The 13,223-nt window shown below is 34.9% G+C and overlaps 1 protein-coding gene across 3 annotated transcripts in view; it reads right to left on the reverse strand.

Moving 5' to 3' along the window:
- Positions 1-7,878: 7,878 nt before the first annotated feature.
- Positions 7,879-13,223, reverse strand: part of Kif3a (kinesin family member 3A) — a 42,060-nt gene continuing 36,715 nt past the window's right edge. For all 3 annotated transcript variants that reach the window (XM_048783483.1, XM_048783476.1, XM_048783468.1), the window contains 6 exons: positions 13,026-13,136; positions 12,422-12,547; positions 11,000-11,053; positions 10,589-10,657; positions 9,894-10,018; positions 7,879-8,620 (listed from right to left, as the gene is read on the reverse strand). In XM_048783483.1, the coding sequence (XP_048639440.1) occupies positions 8,572-8,620; positions 9,894-10,018; positions 10,589-10,657; positions 11,000-11,053; positions 12,422-12,547; positions 13,026-13,136 (534 nt within the window). In that variant the 3' untranslated portion in view covers positions 7,879-8,571. The remainder of the gene's footprint in view (positions 8,621-9,893; positions 10,019-10,588; positions 10,658-10,999; positions 11,054-12,421; positions 12,548-13,025; positions 13,137-13,223) is intronic.

Genomic DNA, 13,223 nt, shown 5'->3' on the forward strand with positions numbered 1-13,223 from the left:
AATGACGTTTAATGGTATTGGCTATGTTTACTCAGCAAATGAAGTTATGGTTTGCAACTTTTAGGGAAACTGATTTAATTTTTACTGAGAAGCAACAAATGGTGTAGCAACAAAACAGACCACTTTCTTTTCAAGGAGTTCTCTGTCTAGTTGGGGACATAAGGCACAAGATAGCTAAAGAATAAAAGGTCACACGAGATGTAAGTGATTAGAGTGAGTCCATGATTCCTCCTAACTACCACATTTTTCTGAGTCACAAAAGTATCAAAGGGATGCTTAGAACATTCTTCTCCCATTGGGACAAGAAGCATTTTATTGAATCTGTAGGAAAAACAAGTAATCCTTACACAACATATGGCTCTGAGGTGAATAATAGTTAAAGTCATAATAACGCACTCTCTTGATTTTCAAATCCAAGAACCAACCAACAGACAAAGCCCAGAAGACTTACGGTTAGAGAACAGGCTCTACCTGACAACACAAAAGGCATAGCCCAACATGGTCAGAGCAGAAGCAAAGAAAGAGGTGCAGCAGTAACACCCCCAGCCTCAGCAGGGAGGAGCTCAGTTAAACAATAAAGTTGATGAAACCAGACCAAGAGATTAAGGTGCTCAAAACTGCAGAGATAATAAAACTAAAAATAATTTACTCAAAAAAATTTGGAAAGGAAGTCAGGCATGGTGGTGCATCCCTGTGGTTCAGCTCCTCAAAGTCTGAAGAGGGATGATCACTTGAGCCCAGCCTGGGCAACACGGTGAGATCCCATCTCAAAAACAAAACAAAAGCAAACAGAAAAATACTTGGAAGAGGTAAATTAGGGGTAAAGCCTCATTCTTTCAATGGGGGAAATATATAATATTTGAAGTTGACAAAAATAGAAAGAGTGGTCCTGGGTTGACAATTGTCGTAGCTGGGGATGGGGATATGGGTCTGCTTTTAAATCTACTTGAAATTTTTGTTTAAAAAAGTGAAAAAAAAAATAATGAATCAAGAAATCTTTGGATTATGATGATAACCACTAGAACAAAAACAAAGGTAGGATGATGGTTCGCTTGGAAAGCTATTTAGATGGGAGAATATTGCCTTTCTTGTGTGTGTGTGTGTGTGTGTGTGTGTATGTGCACGCATATACATAAATGATTGCATGTATTTTAAAATAAAAGAAGAAATAAAAACCTAACAATAACTAGTATGGGTGAAAATGTGGAAAAACTGGAACACATAGCTGGTGTGATTGGAAAGCGGTGTGGCCACTTTGGAAAAACAGTTTGGCAGTTCATCAAATGCTTAAACCTAGTTGATGGGCTAGCAATTTCAATCCTATACCTCCCCCAGAGACCTGAAAACATATGTCCACACAAATTCCTCTACACAAATATTCACGGTAACATTATTAACAGCAGCAAAAGGGTAGAAGTAACCCAAATGCCATCAACTGAGGAATGGATAAGCAAAATGTGATATATCCATACAATGGAAGATTATTTGATGATAAAAAGAAATGAAGTACTGAGACATGCCCAAAATGGATAAACCCTGGAAACATTATGTCAAGTGAAAGTCGCCCAGGTCCAGAAGGCCATGCCTGGTAAGATTCTATTTATACAGAACAGGAAAATACACAGTGGCAAATAGGAGGTGGAGCAGTAGATGGAAGAAGGGGGAGTGACTGCTAACAGGTATGGAGTTTCTCTGGGGGGTGATGATGATGTTCTGATATAAGACAGTGGTATAGGATGTACAATTCTATAATAGAATAAAAACCACTGAGAATGTGAGTTATATCCCAACAAAATTCTTTATTTAAAGAAATTAAAGGGAGAGAAAAACAAAATCAAGTGTCAAGACATCAAAATTTTCCTTTTGATGCATTCTTTGCAAGAGTATGGATCTTTTAACAGTGATTGAGCGCTTTTCATCCTCGCTTACACATGTGACAAAATTAATACTAGTTCTAAAATTACACCAAAATATACAACATCTTTTTAACCCTTTCAAAATAAGGGGAAAAAATCAAAAGCTTAAAGTCTCACCCTGACCACAGCCAGTTTCACCCTGCCCACATAAAATACCAGCATGCCAAGGGCAATAAGTAATAGAGAGAGTCATGGAGGCTTGTAAGGCCAATCGGAGAAGATACACGCTGAAAATTTTAATTTCCTTTCTCCTTTGATTGAGGCTCATTTGCATTCAATGGCTAATGTGAGCTGTAGTCTGCCACAGGATATGAATTGTGGGTTACACTTTGGGTATGAGGCCAGGATGATAAAGGAGAGGCTGTCAAAAAGAAAGAATTAGAATAGGCCACAGAAAGGACACGTGCTCTTGAGCCAGGGCTGTGATAAGATGAACTTGGATGGTCAAGGTGTAACTAACATTCCTATTTACTTCCGGACAGGAAGTCCTGGAATCTGGATTTAAACATCCAACAATGTCTTTAAATTTACCAAGAATACGAATCAAGGATACACATTTTTTAAAAAGTGAGTGAAGACAAATTGGATTAAGATGGCATTTGAGTAGTTACTTAGGCAACTTAGTGGCAGCCAGTGCCTGCTCCATGGGACGAACCTCTTGTCTGTGCAGTCTGTGACATTGACAGCAAAGACCAAACTCCATCCCCGACTGGGCTACCTCTACCTTTGGCCCAGGAAGTATTTACCTCTGAAGTCTGGCAGTAAGTATTTATTGAATGAATGAATGAAAAAAAACATAAGGATCATATCTATAACTACATGTCTCCCTGAAATATTCTTGAGTTACAATTAGAAATGCTGTCCTCTAATAAAAATGCCACAGGGACTTTGTTTTGGATCTGTCCATGCCATGGACTCTGACTTTGGTTTTCCTCTGCCCTCTGCCAAGAGTCTTAGCTAGCTGCCAGAGAAGAACACTGAAAATTCACCTTCCTTTACCTCAGCCCTCAATGTGTTCATTCTCCAGTTTTGAGGCCACCTGCCCTCTGAGGGAGGCTGAGTTTTGCAAGGGCTGGCATTCCTGTGTTCCCAAAGACATTCTACTCAGCATAGGGCAGGTGCCTAGTAAGTAAAGAGGAGATGTACATGTACAACATAATGGGCTAAAGCAGAAGAGACACATTAAAAAGAGGACAACTTTTAAGTAGAAATCAAGGCAATACATACTTGTAAAGCAAAACACAGTTTGTAAGGCAATACACAGTTTCTGTAATGACTCTGGCACTTTTGGATTGGATTAAGCAATATCCTCTTGCTAAGATACGTATCGACCCTGAGAAATTTTATTCAGTTTGTAAAGTCCCAGTTAAATTCTTTTGTACAATTGGAGAAATAAAAGCCTTTGATTACAAACTAAAATTTCCCCAGCCCTCTTAAAAAGGGATGGGGGAGGGGAACAGGTGTGGAAGAATGTCTGATCTGTCATATTCTGTAGTCAGAGCCATAAACGTGTTTGGGTAAGGCAATCTGATGTTCTGATAACGTTGATAGAAGTAACATGAAGATTGGGTCACAGGAAGCCCAAGATAAATGCTGAGAGGAAACAGGTTCTTTTTGAAGTAGCCTCTTCATAATCATTTTCCCACACATTTGTTCAACTTCCGAAGGAAGAATGAATACCTGATTTGCTTTGCAAATGAAAGAGCTTAAGAACAAGATATTCAGCTAATATTATAACAAGTGTGTTTGGAGGCTGCTCCAGCTCCCTTTGAATTCAGGCTGGGGCTTCAGAGCTGTGCTAACTGTTCCCATAAGACAAAGGCTGTGGTCTTCATTTATTTGGATATATTTGTTTGATAGTTGGATTCAAAATGACTTATTGAAAAAGATTAGAGCAGAAAAATAACAAAAATGTTATTAGGGGAGTAGAAGTAGAAAGGGAGTAGAAGTGATGATCCAGGGTGACACAGATGGTACAAGAGGCTACCAAATTTTATTATCCCATCAGCCAAAGCAAAATTCTCATCATTTTACCTAATTCTTGCTTTTACCTAATACTTAGCTTTTAGAGATATTTAATGAGATGACACGATGGACAATGTGCTCAGCCACCACCCAACGAAACTGGCAGTTGCAGAAAGGAGCACCTTCGTGGTATTGCATGAAGCTCTGAAATTGAGGGAGGGGCAAAGCTGCAAAGGTGGCCCTACTTTTTACCTTGCTAAGGCCATGGCAAGCTTTTAATTTATTGTCATGTTCTGCATGCATCTAGGAGTTTTATATAAGCTGACCATTGTGAAAAGAAAGAGAGCCAGAGGAATCTCCTCCTCTACATGCAAAAAAAAAAAAAAAAACACTTAAAAAAATCCTTTGATACTAGCCACGGGAGGCTCAGGAGTCTGAGGCAGGAGGATCACGAATTCTAAGCCAGCCTTAACAACTTAATGAGGCCCTAAACAATTCAGTGAGACCCTGTCTCTAAATAAAACACAAAAAAGGGATGGGGATGTGACTCAGTGGTTAAGCGCCCTTGAGTTCAATACCAGGTACCAAAAAAAAAAAAAAAGTCCTCCTTTGAAACTAGTCCACAAATCCAAAATTTCTCCAGACCCACTTTGAATTTCTGATAGCTGCCTGGCACAGTGCCTAGTAATTGGTGTTTGTCAAAAGAACATGTGATTGATAATATAATTGATAATATATAATCCAAGAACTATGATTATTTTGGAGATGCTCTAAGCTTATGAAGAGTTTTGAAATGAGATCATGGTCTTGTTACCAGTAGGTAACACTGCCCCTGACTTTCCATGGGATACTTTCTACATACACATTTCTTTACGTTATGACCTAAAAACTGGTTTTTGTTCTCCAAAACCTAATGAAAAGGATAACAAAAATTGGCTAAAATATTTTTGGTGAAAAGGAAATTTTATCAATGAGAAAAAGTACATTTAAAAATACTTCTGCCAGGCGTGGTGGCATATTCCTATAGTCCCAGTGGCTCAGGAGGCTGAGGCAGAAGGAAGGATCACGAGTTCAAAGCCAGCCTCAGCAAAAGCAAGATGCTAAGCAACTCAGTGAGACCCTGCCCCTAAATAAAATACAAAATAGGGCTGGGCATGTGGTTCAGTGGCCAAGTGCCCCTGAGTTCAACCCCAGTATTCCTCCCCCCAAAAAATTTCTTCCTAATTTGTTTCATGACTTCTGTTTAAAAGACCTACAACATTAAGAATTTCTGGGTGTGAAATTAAAAACACAGGCCTCTTTTAACCACACAAAATTGAGATGTTAAGCACAAAGAAACTGCTCATTAATATCAGGCTCAAAGTAAACATAAAAGTAGTTCAGAAAAAAAGACCATCACTACAGGCTTTATAAAGGTAAAAGATTTTATTTCTTATCTAACCATGCTGCATGTGTACATACAATATTGATATATACAACTTGAACAAATACAATTTATACATGAAATACCATGAAAGTGTGGCTTTTAAATTTAACACAACAAACTTGTACAATTTGTAATTTTGGCCAGTATACAGTATTGTTAGTAATGCTATTGAAGTTATTAAGGATTTAAATTACACTAAAGTTAAGTTCAAAGGCACTAGAAAAGATCTATGTTTTCTTGTAGTATTTTACGAAAAAAGAAAAGTTAAAAAGGAAAATAAATGCATACATTAAGAAATTGGGCAGATACTGGCGTGCTTAAATGTAAACTCTACCCATTCCTTAATTCACAGCCCTGTAGGAAAGAGAGGGACTTTCCTTAAAAATTAAGGGGAACACATGTGCCACTACATAATGACTATATACTGTATAATTACTTATGTTCTAATTTTAAAAAAGGAATTAAGGGGAAAGATATTAAAACAGACTAAAAAAAGAAGCAAAAACAAAACCCCCAAGCTATAATAATTTAAAAAACATGTTACAGATGATATTATAACACTTCCTTCCCCCAAAGTAATGTTAAATTTTTTAAAGAAAAAATTCTTCTTTTTCTAAAAAGTACATGAAATAGCTTATCAAATGAATTCTTACTTGTGCAATAAATGTGTAGATGCAGAAGTCCCCCACCCCCCTTAAGGAATCTTACACTTCACAAGAATCTAAGCACAAATGGGGAATACCATTTTATATTTTAAATTACAACTATCTATATATATATAATTACAAGGTTTACTGAAGACCATACTTAAACTAAACATGGTAGCAAGGCCTCTTTTAATAAATAAATATTACTTTTTAAATTAAAGGGAAAGAGAATATTTGTTCAATAACCTATTATATATTTGTGATATTTTAAATCTGCACATTTACTTCAAATAATGAGCAAATTTTGTTCGTTTATATTCTTTTAGGAAATTAACACTGAATTTATAAAATATTTCATTTGTGAAATAAAACACAGTAAATGTGAAAAAAACAGAACTACTGTGACTGGAGCTAAATGAATACCTCTGAAGTCAGTGTCCTATATATTCAAATGGATATTCAGACCTGGCTTGAATATTTGATTTTGGTATATTTAAATATTTAATGTCCATCTAGCAGAATCAGTTCTAGCATTAATTCTTTTTTTAATAAATTGCTAAAGCAGGCTGCTCAAGAATTTCTCAACATTTGACACTTCATAGATTTCTTTTTGTTCTTGTGTTGGGGTGGGATAGAAAAAATATTTTACATACTGTGGCTTAAATTTCTATAATGTTTTAAGCTTAATTCAAAAGGTATTCCTTTCCTATTAAATAAACTGTTGAAGGCTAGAAACATGGACTTTTAAAAAGAAAGAGCACTGGTCACTTTTTTCCTACAGGTAAAGATATCTGTAGACTAATTACTTAAGTTAAGTGTGCATCATCAAAAACATTTTACAATTACCAAGATATTCTACTCACATAAAGTCTTGACAAGACATACTCACCTCAAGTCTTCACAGTACCTAAACAATGCCCCTCGGAGCAAAGTTATATACTTCTAACTCTCTCATACACTACAAAGAAAATGCTGCCAAGTGAAATGCAGTTCTCATTACCTAGCAAATACCACACAGGACATTCAGGACTCCACTTCCAAAAAGTACTTCAATCATATGGACACATTTTTACTACCACCTCACCAGTATTCTACCTCCACTTACCACCACTCTAACACAACTCTAACACCCCAGTATAATTATTAAACTAATGTTTAATCAAACTTATTTAAATAATGTTAATTTAATAAATCCTAACTTGAGAAGTCTCAAAACCTTTGCAACTCACACATGTTAGGGTTGATTATGAAATTTTAAAACTCACAGAACAGAAGACTAAGTGGTTTAAGAATAGAAAAACTTTTACAAAAAAAAAATTAAAATTGTTAAGTAGCCAACCAAAAACAAATTATCTATTACTTAGATTACTATGAAATAAATAAATAAATATAATTTTTATATTGAGAGGAATATGGTCCAACTGGGTTTATCAATAGAAGAAATTTAGAAAATATTTTCTTTTATAAAATATTTTAAAAAATAATAAAGTGGTGTTTAGTTTTTGTTTTGCGGTACTGGGATCTAATCCAGGGGCACTCTACTACTGAGCTACCTCCCCAGCCCTTTTTATTTACTTTTTAAAATTTTGTGACAGGGTCTTGCTAGGTTGCTGAGGCTGGCCTCAAACTTATGATCCTCCTGCTGCAGACTCCTGAGTCATTGAGATTACAGGTGTGCACCACAACACTTGGAAAAATAAAATGTTTTAAAGGTCAAGGATTCAAAAAGATTTTTCTGACTTAGTTGCATTTTCTGGAAAATAAAAGCCCTTTTCAATTGGGATATAGGTAATTTCCATCAAAATTTAAAACTTATACAAGGGAAAGCATACACAAATCATACTTCAAAGAGAATTTTTAAAAATAGACAATACAGGCAAAGATACTCCTTTACGTTTGTACAATTCAATGTTTCAAGAGAAGATGAAGCCAGAACAACAAAAAAAAGTGTATTTAATTGAACTCAAAGTAGTAAAAAAGGTCAGAAGAGATCGAAATGAAATATATTTTCAATATTTGGTTTCAAAATGTATACTTGCTAGGACTGACCATTTAATTACAAAATTTTCTACAGAACATGAATAAGATCAGTCATCTCATACTTAAATTCAATGGATATTAATATAAAAAATAAAATATATATGAACAGGCCAACAGGGTTGGTGTTAGGACAGAGTCATTTCTTACATGTGCAGCCCAACATTCACATACAGCAGCACAACATAGGGTAATTCAACCTGCTACTTTCTACATGCAAAACATTTTTTTTTCCCCTGTACTTTGAAATTATTTATCTAAATATAGAGTAGTTGGGTAAATAGCTAACAGACTTATATTACATCAAATTGCAACTCTATAGCATGAACTGCTCCCCCAACTTTCTGGTACAGTACAGTTCAAGAGTAGTATAACAATCTGAACAATCATCAATTGTACAATTTTAATATGTTAACTTAATGTATATGTTTAAAAATTATGCAAATCATCGTTTCCAAGTCTTATATCATGATAGTTTTCATTATATGAAATTACACAGAAGTCTTCAGTGTTTTAATTAAAGATTTGTCCAGGCATAGGAACATCACTAATTTTTATTGTGACTTTGACTCTATAACATTTACTGAAGTAAAGAATCAATTACTGTCTCAGGCTTTGCAGAACGCTTTCTGTTTGAAGAAGAAAAAAAGAAAACATGAATGCTTTTAAAAAGACAAAAATGCAAACACTTTACAACATGTAGTAGAAAAATAATGGGGTGGCTATAGAATCTGGAAATTGGCTGACATCACACCCTAGTATACAGAGTAGTGAGAGATTGGGGAGATGCTAGTGTCCAAAACTGGACTAGACGATGTGGCCACGTAAAGTGGGTTGCACGCTACCAGTTTGGAATCTCTTACTAATCTCTTTTGGGCTATGCTAATGGCACAGGTGGATTGTGTAAGAATTAGACACAAATCATCTTAAGCAACAACTCACAGATACCTATATAGGGACTGATGGAAATGCTATATTATTGTACTGTTTATGCAATTAAGCCCAGCACAATGAATTATGTATTTCTAATGAGGACTATCACATTGAACATATCATGTAATATAATATCGATGAACCATTTATTGTGTATATTTGCCTAGATTTATGGCTATCTACAATTTTTATGATACAACAGGATATTTCTGGTATACAAAGATGCTGATTTTGGCTCACATAATGTTAGCCCACACTGTTTTTTTTTTAGCTTAACCTAAAGCTAAGCTAAAAAAAAAAAAAAAAGGTACATATTTAAAAATGAACATTATGGAAGCCATATCCAAAGAGCTCATCAAATTTGATGTTTTAGGTCTACAAAATAAAAAAGTAACTAAAAACTGAGGGATCTCATGTAAGTAATCTGAATTTCTTGCTTCTCCTTAGAAAAGAGAAGATTCAGAAACAACAGGCCCACTATTCCCACAACTAATTAGGAACTTTTAAAAGCACAGCTCTCCAGCTTGCCCCAGTCCCCTCCACTAGCTACTTTCTACTATGCCAGGACCAACTATCTTACCATCATATTTGTAGTGTCATATTTCCTAGTAACTGCAGAGTTAAGAGGAAAATATTTCTAGTAAAAGTGGAAAAGTAAAACACAAGATCTAAAAGAACTTGTGTTTCTTAGAACTGATTTGCTTCATTCCTTAATATTGCATGTGTGTCTTCGGTGGGCACATGAAAGTTTTTAAACTGCTTATCTAAATGCTGAAGAATGCAAAAATTTGTACACTAAAGAAGTTGGAAGACCTTAATTCTTTAGTCAGATTTTACTTGCTCAAATTGTGACTACATAAGAAATTTGATTTTTAACTTATTAACCAAAATATTTATCATGCTAGATAAATTTTAGTTTCCTCTAAGTGTATTAATCATCATTTTATTGGATTCAAGGATGGTCCTTACCTTCTCCCTGTTTTTGGCCTTGTTTTCCCCTTTGATGTCCGTGGCCTTTCTAATTTCATCAAAGACTGACGCAAACTCTCCTCAGTATAGGCAAGATACACATGGGAAAGATCTACTTCAAAGGGCTAGTGAAAGAAAAAGTTAAACCAGATACTCTTTAAAAAGTTAAACCAGATTTAGGGGAAGATGTAAAATACTGAACAAACACCTAGCAAAAAAAAAACCAGAGAAGATAAAACTAAATAAATATTTAAAGACTTCTTCTAATTCCAATATCTGAAATGTATTCACCAAAGTTTGGTGAATTAGAACGTCTGAAACACTATAAATTTCCTCAGACATAAAGAAAAACTGTTACTAACTTCCCTAAACCTTGTTCCTCTTCTTGTTGACCTACAACTAGAACAAACTTTGAAAGGGAAGGCAGATGCATTCTTGTCTCTCACCATATCCCCATGACCTAGAGAGGTGAAAAGAAGATTCCAAAGAGTGTCTCCAGGCCATTCTTATGACAGAAATAAGCTGGCCATCAGGATAAGCCTGAGAGTGAGCAGAACTGTCCTAACAACTGCTCCATCCTAGAGGAGCCCACTTTTCAGCAGAGCTGATTAACAGATACCAGGTTAATAGCACACTGTAATGACCCACATTCCTATAAAGAAATATGTGTAATTTTTTAAAAAAAGTATTCTTACATCTTTCTCCTTTTTATCAGGTACTGGTGTTTGCTTCCTCATGTTATTTCCTGTATAGGCAACACATTTCTCAAAAAAGGAAAGGGTGGGGAAGAAATGTCTTGATTAGTAATTAGTACTGTGAATTAGGCAAACTACTGTGAGATATCCTGATGTTTCACTAGTAAAACATGATTTGAATATTGATACAGAAAAGGAACCAGAGGTCAATCAGTTCCATATCTCCCAATCTAGGCCATTTCTACCACATGATCTCTGTTACAGTTAATTAGAAAACCATCTTAAATGCCCTACTAAATTCTCATCTGATTGATCCTCTGGACCACTTCCCACCTCACGGCAGCCAGCACAATTTCTAGTCCAGAGAAAGTAGTTCACATTATTTCATGAAAGGATGAAGATAATACTCACTAGCTGCCATTCTCCTATGTCTTCATTCCAGTGTACATAGTTTTCAATCATTTCCTTTTAAAAGTCAAGGACAGTTCATTTTTAATATTTAATAGCATTTAAATTATTGAAAAATAGTCATAGAATGCTTAAGTGACAAAAGTTTCAAGACATTATATTACTGCATGATACCATTTCTATTAAGTTTTAAAATATACATTCTTTTTTTTTTTTAATATTTATTGTTTAGTTATTGGCAGACACAACATCTTCGTTTGTATGTGGTGCTGAGGATCGAACCCGGGCCGCATGCATGCCAGTCGAGTGCGCTACCGCTTGAGCCACATCCCCAACCCTTAAAATATACATTCTTAGGAACATGTGTAGGAACTATTAAACTATATAAAAATAGGGCCAGGGATATTATTATTCAGTGGTACAGCACTTGCTGAGCATGTATGAGGCCCTAGGTTTCATTCCCAGCACCACACACACACTCTCACACACACACAAATATGTTATACTGTATGTGTACACTATTGTGTGTGTGTGTGTGTGTGTATATATATATACACACACATACATTTACATATATACATATGTCAAGAGAATGAGAACACAGGAATCAGAATGATGGGTACATTTGGTTGGAAGAAGCATGGATGGAAGAGTGTGGGAAACCATTTGGTTAAAAGTAGGTTACTGTCAAGGTCCTAGCTTTTGTTTTGGGTGATGAATTCACTACAAAATAACTAACTAAATTAAAGCAGACCATCCAAGGACAAATAAAGAGAGTGGGCTATGTATCCAGTATTAATTTTATACACCTGAGGTCCAAAGGAAAAAGTACTAAGGCTTATTTTCAGACAAATTCAAATTTGTCTGACATTCAAAACAGATTTTTAAGAAAATCATGTTCAAAGTTGATTAAAATGAATTGGAAAGAGAATTTTTGGTTATGAAAAAGAGGATAAGATTTTTAAATTATACTTGACTAAGAATTATCATACATTTGGAGATGAATGGTGGTGATGGCTGCACAACAATATGAATATTCTTAACATTGGTGATCTGTACACATTAAGGATGGTTAAAATGATAAATTTCATGTATGCTCATTTTACCAACCAGACACACAAAAATTAACATCCATAAACAAGGCAAAATAGCCTAGGGGTTCTATTTACTGGACCTATACCTTGATTCTGATTGCATTTACATGAATCCGAGTTCTCCAAATGGAAGAGAAATTCTTAGATACTTACATATTAAGGGAACCTTAATTAGATATTTAGATATTGAGGGAAGTTAACCGAAGTTAACTGGCATTGTTCAAGAAACTTTTATAGATAATAGCTAAATTAAATTAAATTACAAATTTTATTTCCTTTTTTTAACCCCAGTCCAGTGACTAACATCTAGATTAGAGAACTTCCTGCTTACCTGATAGTCCTGAGGTATAAAGTTATCAATAATAAGCATTTGAAGTCGAAGCTCCCGGCTAAGTTGCCGAATGTTTTCCAGTAGGCCTTCAATTTCCCTCTGATGTTCTTGTTGGAGATCTGCCATCTACCAGAAAATCCATAAAAATATTATAAATAAATAAGATTTTGAGTACAAAAGTTCCTCTGACATAGGACATTGGCTTGTCAAACCTTATGCAGTTCTTTTATAAAAATAAAATAGACTGACACTATCACTATGTCAAGTTATTAGTCAAAATTGGGGAAAAAATTAGTTTGATAGCTAAAACTAAAAATTGCACATAAAGGCAAAGTATTTTATTTATTTCTTTAAAACTGTAAGCTCATGTTATGATTACGTATGCATTCTTAATCAAAGGAATTTCTTCTTTAAAAATTCAGAACTAGGGCTGGGGCTGTGGCTTAGTGATAGAGCACTTGCTTAGCATGTGTGAGCCATTAGGTTCGATTCTCAGCATCACATATAAAAATAAATAAAATAAAGGTCCATCAACAACATCAACAACAATAAATATTTTTTAAAAATTCAGAACTACATTTGTAGATCATTCTAAGAAACCAACCTCTGACTTTGCAGCCATCAGCATAGTCCAAACTTTCTTTAATTTCTTGGTCTTTCCCTGTGCTTCCTCTTGTAAACTGGTATATTTTTCTTCAATATCTAAGCGTTCTTGCTATGATAAAAATTGGTAAACTTCAGAATCATTTTAAGACACAAATTTAAATTATTTTAAAAAGTTAGTGACTATTATCCTCAAAGT

The sequence above is a fragment of the Marmota marmota genome, unplaced genomic scaffold, assembly GCF_001458135.2.
Source record: "Marmota marmota marmota unplaced genomic scaffold, marMar, whole genome shotgun sequence".
Lineage (NCBI taxonomy): Eukaryota > Metazoa > Chordata > Mammalia > Rodentia > Sciuridae > Marmota > Marmota marmota.